Source organism: Hemitrygon akajei, chromosome 12 (assembly GCF_048418815.1).
Source record: "Hemitrygon akajei chromosome 12, sHemAka1.3, whole genome shotgun sequence".
Lineage (NCBI taxonomy): Eukaryota > Metazoa > Chordata > Chondrichthyes > Myliobatiformes > Dasyatidae > Hemitrygon > Hemitrygon akajei.
The window spans coordinates 77,458,039-77,478,601 of record NC_133135.1 but is presented as its reverse complement, the minus strand read 5'-3'; the positions used below and the strand labels follow the sequence as shown (position 1 = coordinate 77,478,601).

Here is a 20,563-nt window from a genome sequence, read left to right as displayed (position 1 = left end):
TCTTGCAGATGTGGGAGGAATGTGCAGCACCCAGAGGAAGAACACAAGCTTCATGTGGACAGGACCTGAGGTCCGGATTTCTGGTGCTTCGATGTAGCAGCTCTACTGGCTGTGCCATTGTGACTGACTTTGAGAGATATACCAATATGTAATTAATGCATAACAGATGTTTCTACACAGCCTCTCTTCATTCTTCCTGCCAGAATGTTTCACCTCACATTTCTCCAAAATGAATTGAATTAATTCAACAGGGATCTGATCAAATTTGAGAGTTAGGCTGGTATCTGCAAAAATAATGCGGCAACTTTATCTTGACCCAAGCTTTTTGTATTGGTTTGGTCAGCTTGTGGTTATGAGCTAAAAGCAATGCAACCCAGCATTACTTGTGAGCTAATATTTGGGAAGAGGGAAGTGGAAGCAACAAAAAGACTTTCTCCAACAATTTACTAGATATGTGCAGCTACCCTAATCATCTTATGGATAACAGCAATAGTATTTTAATAATATAGCTGAAAATGATTATTTCTGAATTTTGGAGAACAATTTGTACAAAGTAAAGCATGTATAGTTAGCTGAGAAGGGCATCAAGTGTTTAATTGGGAATAGAAAACAAGATGTGGAAATTTTCAAGATGGACACTGCACTTGGTGGAAATCAAAAATAAAACAGAAAAGGCTGGAAATACCAATAGATGTCTATGGAGAGAAAACACAGTTGATGTTTCACATCAATGGCCCATTTCAGATGCTTCTGTCTACATTAATTCTGCTCATCTCCAGTAGACATTGTGCCACGTTTACTGAATGTTTGGCTTACTTTCTGGATCTATGTACAGACGGAGGTGTGATTTGGAGAATTAAAAATGGTAATATTTGCCAGGTTGAAATTTGGCTAAAAATACTGTTAAGTAATTTCTAAAGCTGAAATATTTAAAGAAATGCTGGTGTGTAGATGTTGGATGGGCTATATCTTAAAAAATATTCCAGTTGCCTCTGGTACCCCATGCCACCATGTTTTTCATTGTGGGATTGTTTATTGCTTCTCAATGGTGCACATCAGTATTTATTCTGGACAATCCTGACAATCATCTAAAGGACACCAAAGTAAATGTATAAGACTATGCTAGAAGAAGAAGTAATCTTGAACACCATGGTAATCAATACCGAAGAAGGCTGCAACAATAAAAATAATAGAAACTCTCATAATCAATAAAAATCAACTGTGGTCAAAACGTAATGGGGTCTTGGATTAAAAAACATATAAATTACTGAAATTAGTAGTACAGTTTAAAGGATTCATAAGTTGCAATCAAGCACTGGGGATGCAGAATATAATCATATACAGATGAGATAGATCAATACAATTCCTTGCATATATTGTTTTTTGATCTTTGAAGAGCAAAGTGTAGGATTGTACATTGTATTTACTTTTATATAAATGATTAATAGATGATTGTAATTGGTCAGAGAGCACCAAGAATATTTGCATGTATATTTAATAAAATTTGCATAAATATCCACATACAGTTGGATAACTGCGCTCAAAATGAAAACATCTAAACAATATACAGATATCCAAAAATCAAATTAATATAGCAATACAAAAGTCTGCTAATCAACATTTTGATATCTAAATTAAACCAGCATCCTTACTGCTTGGTCATAACTCAGAGAGCAACATGCATTAGTAGACTTATTTTGACTCTGTAATATCTGCCATTAAGCCATAAGAAACCTTATTGTAAATTGAATGTTAAAGCTCAGAAACAAGCCTTTCCCTATAAATTAGCAAAAAGTGCTTCTTTTTAAAAATAATCTAGAAATTGTTTCTCCAAGTTCCTAAGCAATGTTTTTGAAGTGAAACAAATACTAAAGAAAAATTCTAGAAAACAAACATCAATGAATTTATCAAACATTTTGTGCTCTCCTATTTCAAACAGCATTTACAAACCCTCCTGAAGTATTACTAAAAATGCGATTAGATCATTTAAGAGTAAAAAGGGTCAGAGGGAGGACTTTCTATTACTTATATGTTACTGTACATTTATTTATTTTATTCTTCCAGTCTTTTCAACTCCTCGCACCGTACCAGGAAACTTTCCTCATCCAATTTCGGACAGCTTTCATAATCTTTTCTATTTAATTGTCAGAAGTCTGAACGAACAAAGAGGCAAGGATGTTTATCCCGTGCTGCATTATTTCCATTATATTTTCCATCTCCTACTACAAAAATAATTATTTCCACATCCTCGATCCTCTTTCCTTCAAATATGCTCCCATCTCCCAGCACTGGAAACAGTGGCTTTCATTCCACCCTCCTTAGTTTAAAATGGCTGCATGCGCACTAATAATCAGACGTGAAGAGGTCTTTTTAAAGTCATGGCTCCTCTGACATCCTCCTCAGAATGAGCTCATTCCTCTAGCCCAGGTCCTGTGGTGGATTCCTGCAGCACACGGTGAATGTCATGGAACGTGGGCCGGGATTTTGGTTCACGACGCCAGCAGCTAACCATTAGCTTGTACACACTGTCTGGACAGATTGGTGGCTGAGAAAGATAGACCTGCAGACCATGAACCAAACAACAACCAGTGTAAGGAATTCAGCAGCTGAGAATACCAGAAATAGAAGGAGTTAATGTATGTGGACCACCTTCCATCGCCCTAAAGACATCCTAAAGTGAATCACATCCACTTAAAGTGAAATTAATAATTTGAATCAAGGGAAATCAACAGGAAAATTAAGCACAGAAAAATCACATGATTGGAAATGATATAAATAAAAGGAAAGACTATTTTATTGATAGTCGTTATCAGGTATACTGTATGTTGACCAGGATAGTGGGAAACACTGCCCTGCTCTTCCTCCAGTGCTGCCAAGCAATCTTCCACTGTACCAGTGAGGGCTAACATTGGCTTGACATTTAACTCAAATGGTGGATATTTGTCAGCCACGATCTTTTGTTAATTTCTGTCCTGATGTTTTAACACTCAAACTTCTGACTCAGCAGGCCTCCTCATGGTTACAAACACCTGGCTTATGAATATCCATAGATGCAAAATAATTCCCAACCTATTATTACATTCAAATGGCAGAACTGGTTTCCTCTCTTCACGTTTAGTGATTGTTCTTTCTTAGCAATCTTATGTATTTAGATGCCATTTATTGCATTGATGTGGAGGTACATTTACAATACCAAGTGACTTTTGTGTATTTTCCAACTTAATGGACATCTGTAAAAATAAACAGATCCCGTTCATTGCCTGGAGACAGACTTTATTGCAAACTGGGGCAAGATTGACGTCTCTGAGAAATGTAAACCAGAAAGTGACAAGCTGACTTCAGTGTCATGACTACTTTTACTGAGGTAGAACAAATTAGGTCTTTATAGGTTGAACAAGTTAGGCCTTTATTCTTTGGAGTGTAGAAGGTTGAGGGGGGACTTGATAGAGGTATTTAAGATTATGAAGGGGATAGATAGAGTTGACGTTGATAGGCTTTTTCCATTGAGAGTAGGGGAGATTCAAACAAGAAGACATGAGTTGAGAGTTAGGGGGCAAAAGTTTAGGGGTAACATGAGGGGGAATTTCTTTACTCAGAGAGTGGTAGCTGTGTGGAATGAGCTTCCAGTAGAAGTGGTAGAGGCAGGTTCGATATTGTCATTTAAAGCAAAATTCGATAGGTATATGGACAGAAGAGGAATGGAGGGTTATGGGCTGAGTGCAGGTCAGTGGGATTAGGTGAGAGTAAACGTTCAGCATGGACTAGAAGGGCCGAGATGGCCTGTTTCCGTGCTGTAATTGTTATATGGTTATATATGAAGTGAAATATCTTTCTCAGATGATGACTGGCATTTTGTCATTAAAATAAGTCTGGTTAATTCCAGCCTAGGTTGTGTTGAAATAGAAAATGTTTATCAATCTGAAAATTATTGGAGAAGATTTTAGGAAAAATAAATTCAATGCCTGCAGAAAATGTATTCTTTTGAAGGGGTATCAAAAGTGTAGGTCTCTTTATAAGATTATAGTTGATCCTTGAGATCAGATTTTTATTTTGGATTCATTATGGTTTTACATTAGTCTAGACTCTAGATCATAGTATTAAATTTCTGGGACATTTAACTGATTGTTCCTGATTAATCTAACATTTCCTGAATCCTAATTACCATTTAGATGATATCACAATCATTCAGTGTAATGAATTCTAATCAGTTAATGTATATTTGAATTGTTTATGATGAAAATTAGACAAATTATTTTATTTTGATATTTCTGTGTGAGTTGTGTATTGGTTTTAAAATGTACCTATATTAAAATCCTGAAGGAGGGTCTCGGCCTGAAACAGCGACTGATTATTCATTTCCGTAAATGCTACCTGATCTGCTGAGTTCCTCCAGCACTTTGGATTTCCAGCATCTGCAGACTTTTTAGTGCTTATATTAAAGTATCAGACTTTTATCCTGACATAAATGGCATCATATTTTATAGAGGTGAGTTTGAACTTTAGAAAGAAAAGGGTGTGGAGTTATTTCTAATTACTTACATTTCATTAAAAAAAAATTATTCCCCCCCCCCCCCCCCACTTTTCAGGACCAGGATACCATTGCCCATTACAAGTAGTCTTTGGACTGAGTGACTTGTTACATACAATTACGAAGTTAGATCTAGGGTGATTTAGAAGACAAACCAGCTATAGATGGGCATTTCTTTCCTTGCATGACATTTGTGAACAAGAATGGTTTTAAATGACATTTAGGTACTAATGACTACATCTTGTTCTTTAAAATTCTAGAGGAACTTAAATTCCACAGGTCCCATGATGGGGTTTGAACTCTGATATTTTTAATCTAGGTGCCTGGATTGCAGCTCAGATACTTTAACCATTGACGGTTGCTATACTTCCAGTGTTAAATGTGAAAACAAATAGTACTTTTGTTTTCTAAAATTGTCATTAGCATTACTGAATGTTTATGAACATCCTTCACATTTTAAAAAAAATCTGTAACACTGACTTCACTGACAGTCCTTTAGCCAGGACTTTGGGACATCCTGGCTGCCAAAACTGTTCAGCCTGAGCATATTGCTGGCAATTGGATTCCCAGGAGAAGATTACATTTGGGACAATGCTGGAACAATCATGGCCAGAGGCCAATAATCTTGAAGCAATAGCTGACCTGCCCAATAAGTTTAAGACTGACAAAGCCTTAACTTACCTGCCGCCCCTGGTCTCTGAAAAACTCGCCAGTGTTTTCAATGACTTGCTCATCTGACAACTGGGAATAGGGCTGTTCTCGGCAGAAAGTCAAGGATTCCCACAAGGTAACTCCAAAAGCCCAAACATCGCTAGCTGTAGTAAACTTGCCCTGAACAGGAAGCAGGAAAAATAATCATGATTCACAATCTTTATTAGCTAATCAGGAATATACAGCCACTTTCTTAACTAGAGGAGAAATTGTGACTGAAACAGAACAGAAGGAGGCATAGACAGTGTTAGACTGACAAATAATTGTTACTTGCAGCATCAAGATGATGTCCAGAACCTCAGGAAGTGTTTATTACGTTACCATGCAAATAATTTTTATAAAGTGAAATGTTCCAATTGCAAACTATTAGCAATTTTGCTTGGAAATAACATTCCATCTACATTGGATAAAGGAGTGGGTTGACCACTGTGGGCACAGACTTACAGGAACTTTCAGGAGAATTCAACTCAATGGGAACTTCAAAGCTCTCTCTGGGAGGTGAGGAAATATGCTGATCTAATTGATTCCCTGAAGGGAAAGGCTGAGGTCTTGCTTCTGGATTTAGTACAGCCCAAATGAAGGGTTGTTGTAAATAATCACTTTGATTTTTAACAAGCAAGGTCATTTTGCCATGGATTAGCTATCTTAAAAAATCCCATGATATTCTTCCCATTGCTGAAAATAGTTTGCTTCCATGTTGAAACACAGCTGAATGCTCACTACAATACTGGTGCAGAGTGGAGCATAACATTGCTGAATGGCAAAAATTTAAGTCTCATCTCTATGACAGATAAACAGGAGTTGCAGCTTCAAAGCGTCATTCTGCATTTTCTTGGCAGCTCACAAATCATCCTTCTTATCCACATAAATGTTTCTCGCATGTCTGGATCTTCGTAAGTGCAGAAGTAAGAAGATGCCTTCTCTGTGACCTGATTAGAGTCACATTATCCCATATCCCCTTTGGCCTGAGGAAGTTGTGGGATCTAAGCAGGAGTAATGATGCACTAAATGCTGTTTAGGGAGAGTATTAAACATACAGTATATCATGATTTTTTTATATTGGAGTCAAAAAGAGTGTCAGGTTTCCTTTCGATCACTTTCAAGCAGATCTCATTTTTGCTTTTTTCTCTCCGTCATTTACTCAAAAGTGACCCTGTTTGTTGAATTCCATTGTAGAGCAGCCAGGCTCTAGACCGCAATCTGGCATACTGCTGGAAGCTTGGTTCCAGAAGATTGGGCTTGGGGACCACACTAGAACAAACAATGGCAGTAGGCCAACAGACTTGAGGCATTGGAAGATGTGCCCCGATAAGCAGAAAACCAACAAATCTAAGCTTACCTCCTGCTCCTAGCCATCTCTCTAACCATTTGATATTTATGCCATACTCACTGCCTCTGTCTATGAACTTAACTGTTACATCCTTATGTCATCCTGTACATTAATTATATGCATGCAAAATACTACTAATTATTTTCACGTGGCTTCATCTCAATTTCCGAGTTTAAAAAAAAACTTCTCAAATTACATTTTATAATGCTTATAGAGTCAGATGGCTTGGAATTGTCTTTCGCCTATCAAATTTGCACAGACCACCCAGTAACCAGCAGAATGGGAGAATGTGTTTTCATTCTCTTTCTCCTACATGGTCACTGAGTTGTAATCAGCTCAAGTTCCTCACCAGTAGAATGCTCTCCCAGGACATCCAGCGAATGGGAAGCACAGCACGTCCCTGGATACGGTAATAATCCCCGCTGTACAGATTACGACTCATGCCAAAGTCCGCTATCTTGATCGTGTAGTTCTTTCCCACCAAGCAGTTTCGAGTGGCAAGGTCACGGTGAACAAAGTTGAGGGAGGAGAGGTACTTCATGCCTGAAGCTATTTGCATGGCCATCAGTATGAGATTGGGATAGCTAGGAAGAAGAAAACAAAGGAAGAACAAACATTAGCACAACCATTCACTTTATCCTCTTCTCCATCCCCAAATGTCTGAAAGATATTTTCCTATATTTCCTAGTCCTAATGAAGGGTTGTCAACCCAAAACATTTACTCACATCTTCTTTACTTTGATGCTGCGAGATATTTTTTAAAAAATATTTCCAAATGATCTAAAGTTGCTTTCCTAGTGCTATCCTATGAATCAATCTGGTGACTCCTGTATCCCTTCCATTGCAAACGTATATTTCCACTATTGGAGAGACCAGACCTGCACACAATTTTCCAGGTGTTGTCTCATCATAATCCTATGTTACTTCAGTAATATGTTGTAGTGTAGTGAAGAACACAGCCAAGTTGTTGCTTGCTCTATCTGCACATCTGCTATCTCGTTGTCCACTCAGTTATCTTGTCTATATCTCTTTGAAGCCTTTGTGCATTCTTCTCACAACTCGCAATGTCACCCAACTTTGGATCATCTTCAAATTTGGATATATTACACTTAGTCCACTTACCTAAATCATTCAGCTAGATTGTGAACAGCTTGAGCCTCAACCTCAATTCCTATATCACCCCACAAAGTTACAGCTTCCAACATGAAAATAGCACTTATTCCTATTCTTTGTTTTCTGATTATTATTCACACCTCACTGTATACCAGTATGTAACTCCTAATAGGTGGCACCTCATCAAAGACCTCCTGAAGGTCCAAACAATCTACTGGTTCCTCTAGGTACTTCCTCAAAAACTAACAAAAACATGCAAGGTTTCCCTTTCATTAACCACTCTAGATCATGGAACTTTGGAAAATGAGAAGCTCTGTATCCACCCAGCCATAGCCACTACTTTCAGAACTTGGCAATAAAGGTTATCAGATCCCAGGGGCTTATCGGCTTTCTGTTCCAGTAACTTCACAAATGCTAATTTCATTTACCTCCTTGTGAATCACATACTTGTTAACATCCACTATTTCCAGGAGTTTTTCTGTGTCTTCTTCCTTGATAACAGATACAATATCCTGAGTCAAATTTCTTGAACTTCCTATCCAATAACAATTAGGGACTGTAGAGGTCTAGAGAGGCAAATGACCATTACATCTTGGGAAGCACATCTTAGCCTACCCAGATTTCCACCCCCAAAGGAAAAACAGGTTTAATTTCTCTGCTAATTCCATATTCCTTGGCATAATTTCCCCTGTCATAGCCTGTAAGGACTTACAGTAAAATATGCCAAATCTTTTGCAATTCACATACATGCATTTTCACTAATACAAACCTGTGCCACATAGATATTTCTGTTACATAATAATGTCACCGAGCAATGAAACTGATTTTGACTAACTGCTCATAGACATCTTACCTTACAATGGGAGCATTGCTTGCCATTGGCTCTGCACCTTCTGGTTCATGGCGAGTTAAAAACTGATTAAGGTCCCCATTTTCCATGTATTCTGTGATCATACAGAGTGGGTCATCCCTGATACAGACAGCCAACAACCGAATAATGTTTGGATCTTTCAGCCGCGACATGATCTTGATTTCTTTTAGGAAGTCATTTCTGCAGAAGAGCAATTAGATTGATTACATTTTAGGGTAAGGTGGTGTGTACTGTGTGGCTCCAAAAATTAAGGTGGAAGTCAACAGAAATACTCATAGGGATCCAATGTGTTGGAATAGGCCTACATATGGATGTGTGTCAATTTTGGTTGAGACTGTGGGTGAGTGAAACTATTAGGTGTGAAAATCAAACAAAACTGCATATGCTAGAAATTTAAAATAAGAAAAAATGCTGGAAATACTCAGCAGGCCAGGCTGCATCTGTAGGAAGAGAAATAGGCTAATGTTTCAGACCCCAAATCAACGGTTAATCTGCTCTTGACCTCTTCCTCATACAAGTCTGAATCCATGACTCTTGATTCCCCTTTACACCAGAAACCTTGAACAGATTTAATGGTTCATTCAGGGAGAGTCACTGGGATGGGGAATTCCAAAGTTTCACAACAGTCTGATAGAAGGCATTCTTCCTCAAGTTTGAGACTTTATTCAGATGGTAGGATTTGAAGTTACGTTCTTTTGGCTCATTTGGCATCCACCATTAAAATCCTGTTCCCTCTGGGACATGCCTTATTTGCATTACTGTTATCAGGGAGGAGGCACAGGAGCCTGAAGACCCACAGTCAATGTTTTAAGAATAGCTTCTTCTCCTTTGATATCAGATTTCTGAATGGTCCAAGAACTCACGACACTAGCTCGTTGTTCATCTTTTGCACTATTTATTTATTTTGTAACTTGTAGTAATTTTTATGTCTTGCACTGTACTTCTTTATAGCTGCACTGATATGTTGGGACCAGGTTAGGTCCTCAGAGATCTTGACACCCCGGAACTTGAAACTGCTCACTCTCTCCACTTCTGATTCATCTATGAGGATTGGTCATATTCCCATGTCTTCCCCTTCCTGAAGTCCACAATCAGTTCGTTGGTCTTACTGACATTGAGTGCAAGATTGTTGTTGTGACAACACTCAACAAGTTGGTATCTCTTGCTCCTATACACTCTCTCATCTCCATCTGCGATTCTACTAAAAATGGTTGTATCATCAACAAATTTATAGATGGTATTTGAGCTATACCTAGAGAAACAATCACAGGTATTGAGGGAGTAGCGCAGTGGACTAAGCACACACCCTTGAGGTGTGCCAGTGTTGATAGTCAGTGAGGAGGAGATACTATCACAAATCTGCACAGATTGTGGTCTTCCAGTTAGGAAGTCGAGGATTCAATTGCAGAGGGAGGTGCTGAAGCCCAGGTTTTATAAGTTTATCAATTAAGACTGTGGGAATGACGGTGTTAAACGCTGAGCTATAGTCAATGAACACCTATGCTGTATCTTGACATAGGTGTTTGTATTGTCCAGGTGATCTAAAGCTATTTGAAGAGCCATTGAGATTGTGTCTGCTGTGGTGATAGGCAAATTGCAATGGGTCCAGGTCCTTGCTGAGGCAGGAGTTCATTCTAGCCGTGACCAACTTCTCAAAGTATTTTGTCACTGTAGATGTGAGTGCTACTGGACGATAGTCATTAAGGCAGCTCATAATACTCTTCTTAGGTACTGGTATAATTGTTGCCTTTTTGAAGCAGGTGGCAGTGAGAGGTTGAAAATGTCCTTGAATACACCAGCCAGTTGTTTGGCAACATTTTCATAGCCTTATAGGTATTCAATCGGGGCCTGCCACTTCGCGAAGATTCACCCTCCTTAAAGACAGCCTAACATCGGCCTCCGAGACAGAGGTCTCAAGGTCACCGGGTGCAGCAGGGATCTTCACAGCTGTAGTTGTATTCTCACTTTCAAAGCGGGCATAGAAGGTGTTGAGCTCAGCTGGTAGTGAAGCATCGCTGCCATTCATGCTATTGGGTTTCACTTTGTAGGAAGTAATGTCTTGCAAACCCTGCCAGAGTTGACGTGCATTCGAAGTCGCCTCCAACCTCGCTTGGAATTGTCTTTTCACTCTTGAAACAGCCCTCCGCAAGTCATACATGGTTTTCTTGTACAGGCTTGGGTCACCAGACTTAAATGCCACAGATCTAACCTTCAGCAGCTGACCCCCTGGTTCATCCACGGCTTTTGGTTTGGGAATGTACAGCAATTTTTCGTAGGCACACACTCATCCACACAAGTTTTAATGAAGTTGGTAACAACTGCAGCATTTTCACCCAGATTTGAAGATGAATCTCTCAGTGTATTCTAGTCCACCGATTCAAAGCTGTCCTGTAAGCGCTCTGTGCTTCCTTTGTCCAAACCTTCTTGGTCCTCACTACTGGTGCTGCAGTCTTCAGTCTCTGCCTATACTCCGTGAGTAGAAGTACAGCCAGGAGATAAGACTTCCCGAAGCGTGGGTGTGGAACAGCATGGCAGGCCTTCTTGATGGTGGTGTAACAGTAGTCCAGTGTGTTGCTTCCTCTGGTACCACAAATAATTTGCTGATGGTAATTATTAAATGACTTTTTCAAGCTGTCTGGTTAAAATCCGCCAAAATGACGGTGAAGACATCAGGGTGCGCTGTTTCCTGCATGTTGATCACATTGCTCAGATCATCCAGAGCCTGTTTGACATTGGCCTGAGGTGGAACGTACCCCACTACTGAAATGATCGCAGACATTTCCCGCGGCAGGTAAAATGGATGCACTGAATTTCGAGATCTTCCAGTTCTGATGAGCAGAATTGGGACAACACTAACACATTTGTGCAGCAAGAGGAGTTGATAGTGAGGCATACACCTCTACCTCTGCTTTTGAGAGACTCGACACTCAGATCCTGACAGTGCACATTGAACCCGTCAATCTGACTCACTGCGTCTGCTACAGAAGGGGTTAACCAGGATTCCGGGAAGCAAAGGACAGGCGGGGTCCTAATGTCCCTCTGATACAGCTCCCTAGCCCTGAGATGTTCAATTTTATTTACTAGAGACCATACATTTGCCAACAAGACAAGCGGAATTGGGAGTCTAAAACCCCATTCTTTTTAAACGCACCTGAATTCCTGACCCCCAGCCATACTTCCCACATGGAATGGCAGTGAGAAGTGCGGCCACAATCGCCATTGTTTCTGTCGGTTTTAAGAAGCGATAGTTTATTCAATCGCATTTAGACATATTTATTAATTGTACCGACCTTGGAAGCAGTTATGATTCTAAGCTGTATCAGGTTGAAATGGGAATATTTAATCATATCTATCGAGCTGTGCTGCACAAGATCGTTGTTTCCAAGGTGCCCCGGTCAGCGATAATAAACCTGATTTCAGTTCTGAATTCTGAACTAGTTCAGGCCACCCAGTTAGCAGGGTATTAGTTAGCCACTAACTGGTGAAATTAAGCTAAATATTTTGGTGAATTTGAGTTAATGAGAAGGCTCAACCTTCTGGTGGGAGAATTAATTCTGTACTTACAAGCTTAACAGTATTGACCACCCGACCCATGGCTTTGCATTGCCAATAGACAATGCCAGGGATTAGTAAAGTATCAACAAAAAAATCCGTTTCCAGAAGGTCTGACTGGAACGCCAACTTGTACTTATTGCAACCGAAAGTTCATCAACAGTTGCAAGGGTAACATCCTGTCAATTAGAAAAAGTGATCTGGGGCCCTTACCTGGCATTCTTATTGGCATCTGATCGTAGCATCTTTACTGCTACCAGAGCTGGCTGATTGGTGCAAATATCAAATGGAAACTCTTTGTCTATGTACTCTGGCATCCCTTCTGCTTCGCAAAGGTGGACCTGAGGTAATTAAAAATTGGAGCTTAAGTATACGTAGATTTTTGTATGGAAAGCTTAGTTAAGGAATGGTACATTTAAAAGACTGACACATTATCTGTTACAAACAAACAGCTGGAGGAACTCTGCCAGCTGGACAGCATCTGTGGCAAGAAAATAGCGACCATTTCCTTTTCTCCTACAAATGCCATTCAACCTGCAAAGTTCCTCCAGTAGGCCGATTGTTACTCTAAATTCCAGAACCTGCAGTCTTTTGTGTCCAGACATCAGCAGTTGTTGCAATCTGGAATAGGATGTGCAGTTTTATTCCCCTGACCTAAAAAAGAATAAAGTTTGCTACAGTGGGACTGCAATAGTTTATCAAATAATTCCTGGAATGGTGGGACTGCTAGGACGAGGAAAGATTGGGTTAACTTGGCATGTATTTACCAGTGTTTAGAAGAATGAAAGGAGATCACCGAATGAGTTTAACAGATTTGGTGTAGAGATGATCTTTCCCCTTAATAGATTGTTCTGAACCAGGAATCACAATCTCAAGATACAGGGCAAGACATTTATGACGGAGTTGAAGTAAAATTTCTTCACTCAAGATGGTGAACCTGCAGAATTTTCTACCATAGATAAACTGCAGAGGTTTGTTTGCTGAATATATTTAAGAATGTTTGTAGATCTTGTGTTGATGGCCAGAAAGGTCAGCATTGGTGTGATGGGCCAAAGGGCCTGTATCATTGCTGTACAACCTTATAACTCTGTTTGACTCTAAAATGCTTAAAACTTTGAAAGGAAATGATAACATAAATACAGATAAATTTATTTCATCTGTTGGGAAATTGAATGGCACAGATGTATAAAATTTTAAAATTAAATTTAGGCTGTCAAGTCTAGTGTATTCAATATTTTAGTAATATTTGTGTAATATCATAAATATATCGGCTGAATAAGCATGCTTTGTTTACACAAGTAGCACATGAATGTTATATGTAATTACACCACCATTTCATGTGAGAGCATCTCACTAAAGAAAAGAAACTAGGCAGACATGCATCTCCAGGCTCCTGTGCTTTTGTTTCGTTTTGTTTTTGGAGTTGCAAAAAAGTAACAGTAAGGATCACTCAAGATCTACAGAAAGGAGAATAGGACTCCCTTCCTCAGAAGCCTATGGATGCTTGGTTAACAGCAGCTTGGAAATCTGTGTAGATCATTAAAGAACACAGAGCAAAGTCTGCTTGTGCTATAGCTGAGACATTGATCGGCCACAGTCTGGCTGAACAGGTGACTAGGCTCGATGGGCCAAATAAATGACTTTTATGCCAGATATACTTATGTTTTTGTGTTCAATGGCAAATTATACTGAAAGCATTCCAACCTCCCCAAATTGTCCCTCTCCGATCTTTTCCTTAAAGGTCAGCAGTTTTCGTGGGAACTCCTCCACAGCCACATCTTTACCGGACAGCAAATCCATAGTTACAGCAGGGACAGAATAGGTGTTACTTCCAGTGACACCCTGCAGGTTCACAATGTCAGCCTCTGCATAGTGTGGCACGTTATCCTGTGGAGCACCAAGTGGCTTTGCATAGTCACTGCTACATCCTGATAGCAAAAATAAGAACAGTTTAGTTCATCTTACACCGAGGTGCCACAATCATCCTGAAAGTTTAGAAAGGAAAAACATTGTTAGTGTTAAATGTTTCCTTGTAGGATCAAAATCAGTATTAAAAAGTGATGTAATAGAATCATTCTCCTTGCTTGGTAACACTTCATATAAGCACTATGGCAACATCATATGGTTTTCTTTCTTCAAATGTTAGATGGTTTTCAAACCCTTTTCACGAAGCTAAAAACCTCCCAAAGAAATTAACATGCACTATTAATTTTTGCAGCGTAAATATATATTGTACTTTGAAAAACTTGTTTATTGCTCACCAGTACTGAGATGGTTAGTGTCCAGTAACCACCATCATATTCCATTAGGTTAGAAATAATTCCAGAGTTTTCAATATAAAAGCAGAAATTGCTGGAAGTTAAGGAGCATCAGCGAGGTGAGAGATAGATTCAACAATTTGAGTCAAGGAAGCTTCGTATGAACTAGAAAGGTGAGAAAAGCATGTTTTAAGTTGCAGAGAGGGGAGAGGTGGAGAGAAGAGAGGGGCACCTGTGATTATGGTGCAGAACAAAGTTGTTAAAATAACACCTAAAACTCAACTGCTCGAGATAAATAGATAAAAAGAAGTAGATCAAAATGAGAAGACTTGTGTACCACATCTGTGTAGAGAGGTAAAGCAGGGATGTTTGCTAGAAGCTATTGAGTTCAACAATGAGCCCAAGGGCTGCATTATCCAGGAAGAGCTGTCCCGTGACCTCATGTTGGAGTATCGTAGGAGTAGAAGACAGAAGTCATACTCAAATGCAGAATTAAAGGAAAGCCCTGTTTTATGCTTCCATTCTATATAGAGATATTCTGTGAAAGAAGTGATTGATGGAGATGGAAGGATGGACCAGGGAGTTATGGGGGGAATAGTCCCTTTGGAATTCTGAAAGTGGAGGGGAAGGAAGAAGACTGGAGGAGGAATCCTATTAAAGGTGGTGGATATTATCTGTTGATATGGAGGTTGATGTTTGGAAGGCAAGGTAAAGAAAAGCTCTATCCTTACTCAGACAGGAGTACAGGGGATGAGAGTAGAAACATTGGAAATAAGAGATGCAGTCAAGAGCCCTGTGAATTACGTAGAGAAGAAACAACAGAAGGGGAAAAGCCTTTGCAGGTTAAGCAAAAATTCTGTGGACTGTCTTCCAATTTAACAGACTATGCAGAGTTAAAGAGACAGATACATCATTTTGCATCAAGGACCATCACAGTCTGAGGATGGCATTGGGACAGCCCACAAATGTTGCCACACTTCCAGTGCCAACATAGCATACTCACAACTCACTAACCTAACCAGACGTCTTTGAGGAAACCAGAGCACCCGGAAGAAACCAGTGGGTGTCCACAAGAAATGTTAACCATTCCCTCCACTCCATTTTCAAACTGTTGTATTGTTTCAAGAGCTGATTCTAACATCCTAAGCTGCATTTGATTTATTCACTGTTGAAGAGGTGGAAATTGGGCTTAATCTTAATGTGAAGAACTTGGCTGTATTTCTCCTTTGATTAAGTTCCAGATTCTGTCAGTGAAAGTTCTAAATGGAATCAGAGAAATTCCTTAAAGAGGCAGGAAAATGTAGGATGTTCGGATTCAACTATCCACATCCTAAAATAAATTATAGCAATTGCATAAATATATTCAGCAGCATATCCTACTTCCAATTATCCTCACCTGGCTCCTCCCAGCTCAAAGGAAATTCTGGAAGCTTACGGAGTAGCTTTGATGGCTCCTGGTAATCGGGACCGAGGGGAAATATTCGGTCATAGGTGGAGTTGGACTCCTCTTCACTGGGTGGGGAGGACTTGTTGAACATGATTGTTTCACTCTGCAGTGAGAGGCTCACTGTAAGTTCATCGTCCAGCATCCGGCGTGAAGCCTGGAAGGGAAGTCTTCAGTCAGTAAAACCAAACTTCAACTCGTCCCTCAATGAGTGATTGGTGTGTTTTAGAGTTAGGCCATTGAAGAATGAGACAAGCGTTTTCTACAAATGTGGCCGTGTGCATGAGCGTGTGACTGACAGTGCATGAGTACGTGTGAATACAGGAATATGTGTGTGCACATGTGTTCTATGTGAGTGAATGTTTATCTCTGAGTATTTGTCTAAGTGTATGTGTAATATAATAGTGTGTGAAGGTACAATTGTGTGTTGCATACATATTTGAGAGGGGAGATAGAATTAAGAAATAGAATACAATCTAATTGAGTTAGTAAATTCTTCAGTCTTTTGTTTTGAATAATCAGCTGGTTATTACTAATTGGAACGACCTTGGCTATAAAAGTCATACTGTCCAAGAAAGCTAACCAACGTGGCAAGTGGGAAATAAATAATAGTTTGGTAGACAGTATCCATTCCACGTTGCATCTTCATGTGTTAATCCCAAAATTATAATTTTTCTTTAACTACGTTTTCCCCCATCATTGCCAGGTGCTGTGAGATATATATTGGCTTCACTAATATGAGGAATATGCACTGAATTCCATTTCATATACTTTCTAGCAGTAAAGTTTTACAACTGTATTAGGAGATGAAATGCATTGCTAACCTGAAAGGAAACCAATGAAATGGAATCAATGCAAATCCCCCATATCAGTAGGGTCAACATATACCTCACGGCACTCACAAACACTCTTTGGCCAAATGTGGTATTGAGCAAATATTGCAGACTTATTTCTATGCCAGCTCTGAGTTAGTGTGCATTAACTTAGAAAACCTTCAGCTTCTTCACCAGGCTTAAGTAGTGGGCAACAAAATAAAATCCTCCATGGCACACATTGCTCATCTTATCATGTCACCAGAAGTGGAAATGTCATGAGGATTAGTTCAGCTGTCAGGCTTACAGTAAGTTTGCTGGACTCAGTGTGTGATATACTGTACGACCAGTACAGCACCATTCTTGCTATCTCAGAAGTCAAACCCACTCTGATTAGGTTCTCAATACAATGCTTATTCTTTAAAATGCTGCCAAGTTAAATTGTGGTTATATATGTGAATCACCATGAACAGTAGATCTCATCTATCAGATATGTGGAGTCATGGAACTGTACAATGCAGAAAGAAATACTTTAGCCACCAGAGCCATGCCAACCATTGCACTCACAGTATACTTGTCCCATTTACCCCTCCATTTGTCTGTAACTTCCTATGCCTTGGTAATTCAAGTACATGCCCACGTGCTTCTTAAACGCCATGAGTGTACCTGCCCCCACTGGCTCCTCTTTCCAGATTTACACCATTCTCTATGAAATATTCCACTTCAGATCCCCTCTAAACCGCCTACATCTCACTTTCTATGCACTCTATGCCCTTTGTTCCAGATGCTTACACCATGGGAAAAAGATTCTTGATTCTTATTATTTCCCCCTCATAATTCCCCCGTATATGTATCGACTGCCCCATCAGCCTCTTCTGTCCCAGGGAAGATGCAACCAGCTGATCCAGTCCCTCCCTAGTCTGGGCTGATGGTGGTGTTACCAAAAAATGCTGGAATGCACAATTTGTTGGTGAGCAGGGCAAGCAAGTCGAATGCGATGGCTGTAGTTTTCAACAGAGGCTACGTTCTGATAAGAACTTGCACTTTAAACATTCATCTGCCCTCCTGTTTTGATTTTCACTGGAGTATTGTTTATTTCCACAATTCTTCAACTACCCAGTGCATCTGTTCTCACTGGTGAATTATGTTTTCCTGACATCTATCGTTACAATCACAATATCTCACATGCCAAGGACATAATGTGCAATTCCTAAAAGAGATTTGGGAGTATCTTCAGTAAACTTTAAAACCTTTTCCAACATCTTCTGCCAAAACTGCCGCCAAAGGATGATGACGATGATAGCGACCAGTATAAAAATAATGGCCACCAAGCAGCTGATGAGGATTCGAGTGTTGCTGTCATCCACTTTGGGCATTGGGTTGATGTCTGAGAACACAATGGGGAAAATGGGAACTGTTACGAATGGAGTGGGAGCAATGAACATGTTCAAACAAAATCTCATGCCAAAATAACATGCATGTTCTGAGGAAGTTTTAATGGTGACATGACCAGATTCGAAACACAAACTATGGTAAATAATGCTACATATAAAGCCAATAACATAAGGTCTTGACCAGAAAGTAGTGACAGACCACAAATTCTAACAAACGGTCGTGGAAATGAAAGATTAACTCATCCTCTCTTCCCACGGATGCTGTCTGACCTGTAGAGTATTTCCAGCATTTTCTGTTTATACTTCAAATTTCTGGCATCTGCAATTTTTTGATTTTCCTGACAGCCTCTTAGTTCTTAGTATGGTTTTGATCACACCATAAATAAAAATTAAATCCCCAGAGAAGGTACAGCACTGGTTCACCAGTATGGCAGCAACAACATGGAAATTCGTTAGTTTCACCAGGAGCTGAGGAGACTAGAGGGAAGTAGTATACAAAATGGTGATGGTGTGAAACCATGTTCCACACAGTCTTCCAGCATGTGCCTTTAAGAGGATGAGGCAAGAAAACAGAACAAGACTTGTGCCACAGTCGCTGAATCATTAACTGGAAGCAGTTAGGATTAGCGATTTAAACAGATCCTGGTTTATGTTCCAGTCATCAGTAACAGTTAATCTTTTTATTTTTGCTGTGATGGAAACTTGGTGGTGCAGGTCAATCTGTCTGGAAGACAATTTCTATAAAAATGATAAATACTTTCAAAACAATTGTGCTTGTACTGTACTCCTCTCCAAGGAGCTCAGTGTAGGAAAATTTTCATTGTAACCCTAAGAACACTTGAGCAAAGCGCTGATTACTATTTATAATATGCCAAAGGGTCATGGGCGTTGGAGGTTGGTGAATGGGGTGCTTGGTGTTTAGATATTGAGGCATTACTGTTTAATGTATATTTACCTTATTCCTGAATGCAATGCACTCTGACTAACCACCTCGCTTTGTCAGGCTCTCTGGTGTCATAATGAAAGGAAAATAAAATCATTGCTTGCATTGCTTCAGCACTCTTTTCAAGGTGTCCTTCTGTACAGAGGCTGCCATGGGCAATGGTCCTCTGACCAGGCCATGCCCCTGCTGTGTTCTCACTAAGGTCAGCGATCTCTGCTGCTCTCCAGTATGTTTCGTGGCTGTTGTTTCAATTCTCCATTTCTAACACGGTGAAATGCAATCAGCAAGAGTCACCACCGTTCTGCTCCAGAAAGAGGAGAAGAATCGAAGAAAAATGTCTCCCTTAACAGCAGCATGAAGCTACCATTTTGAAGTTCTTCAAAACTTAATGTTTTTTTATTGACACACTCCTCCATCGCTGGTGTCAGAAATACAGCTCTTCATAACCTCACAGCAATTAATCAGAGGAGCTTTTCCATACCTCCCCAGCACTGCCAACACAAATGGAGCACATTCTCTTGCTTTACAGTGCTTTTGTCAGGGGGAGTTTGATGGAAATTGGGGAAGAGTAAGTTAGGGAGGAGTGGTTCCTTTGTGAGCTGGAATAGGCTTAACAACCAGAAATCACCAAATATCTGCCTGTTAACTTAACCTGTATGCAAGACGTGTGTGTGTGTGTGTGTGTGTGTGTGTGTGTGTGTGTGTGTGTGTGTGTGTGTGTGTGTGTGTGTGTGTGTGTGTGTGTGTGTGTGTGTGTGTGTGTGTGTGTGTGTGTGTGTGCGTCTCTCTCTCTCTCTCTCTCTCTCTCTCTGTGTTACACCTCTGTCTCTCAGTCTCTGCATATCTTTCACACTCCTATTGTCTCTCCCCAGGTTTCTGCCCCTATTTGTGTGTTTTCATACAAGTCTCTGTAGAAACGAGCCTGGTATCCAACCCTTTGACTTCCATGTCATTGAGCCAATTCCTTGTTCAAGGCTGTGTGGTAGTTGATGTGGAAGGGCTAGGCATTTTAAAGAATTCATGCACAAACATCTTTCCACTCCTCAAAAACTGAATTGAATTAAGTTATTTTTGACCCCAAATGTGGAGATCATTTGTACTGTCGAGCTTCAGTGAGCAAAGAATTTTGTTAACAGTCATTCTGGAATCAGAGAGATTATGTGGATGTGATATAGCAGACAAGCATCTTCACCTCTGGGACCTGAAGATAAACTTCTTCCAGACAATGTTAGTCTGGTTTCACTCACTTCTGACAGTTAATTTTCTGGTTTGTTACATGTTGGTGAGTTTTTGCATCTGACATCAATTGAAACAAAATTCAGGTTGCCTCCCAGATTGACTGAAAAAGCACAATGTCCCTTCCAATTCTCTTCCAGTAGAGGGGAGAGTAGAGTTATCAACAATATTTTGGAGAAACTAGAAATACAGTGGGACTTAACCATGCATCAAAGAAGCTAATTACATTTGAGAGTGAGTCAACACAGCACCTCTGAAACATTTCTCAAAATGCAGCTTCCTTCTGACAAAAGCAGAAAGAATAATGTGAAAGAACTATCAATTATTTGTTACCACGACTTAGCATTGTATGTGTAAATGACAAAACTATG

The 20,563-nt window shown here is 39.9% G+C and overlaps 1 protein-coding gene across 2 annotated transcripts in view; it reads right to left on the bottom strand.

The window, feature by feature from the left end:
- Positions 1 to 1,479: 1,479 nt before the first annotated feature.
- ddr2a (discoidin domain receptor tyrosine kinase 2a) overlaps positions 1,480 to 20,563 on the bottom strand; it is a 153,221-nt gene continuing 134,137 nt past the window's right edge. For both annotated transcript variants that reach the window (XM_073063541.1, XM_073063542.1), the window contains 8 exons: positions 17,870 to 18,006; positions 15,760 to 15,964; positions 13,810 to 14,033; positions 12,319 to 12,446; positions 8,536 to 8,733; positions 6,919 to 7,153; positions 5,210 to 5,359; positions 1,480 to 2,560 (listed from right to left, as the gene is read on the bottom strand). In XM_073063541.1, the coding sequence (XP_072919642.1) occupies positions 2,411 to 2,560; positions 5,210 to 5,359; positions 6,919 to 7,153; positions 8,536 to 8,733; positions 12,319 to 12,446; positions 13,810 to 14,033; positions 15,760 to 15,964; positions 17,870 to 18,006 (1,427 nt within the window). In that variant the 3' untranslated portion in view covers positions 1,480 to 2,410. The remainder of the gene's footprint in view (positions 2,561 to 5,209; positions 5,360 to 6,918; positions 7,154 to 8,535; positions 8,734 to 12,318; positions 12,447 to 13,809; positions 14,034 to 15,759; positions 15,965 to 17,869; positions 18,007 to 20,563) is intronic.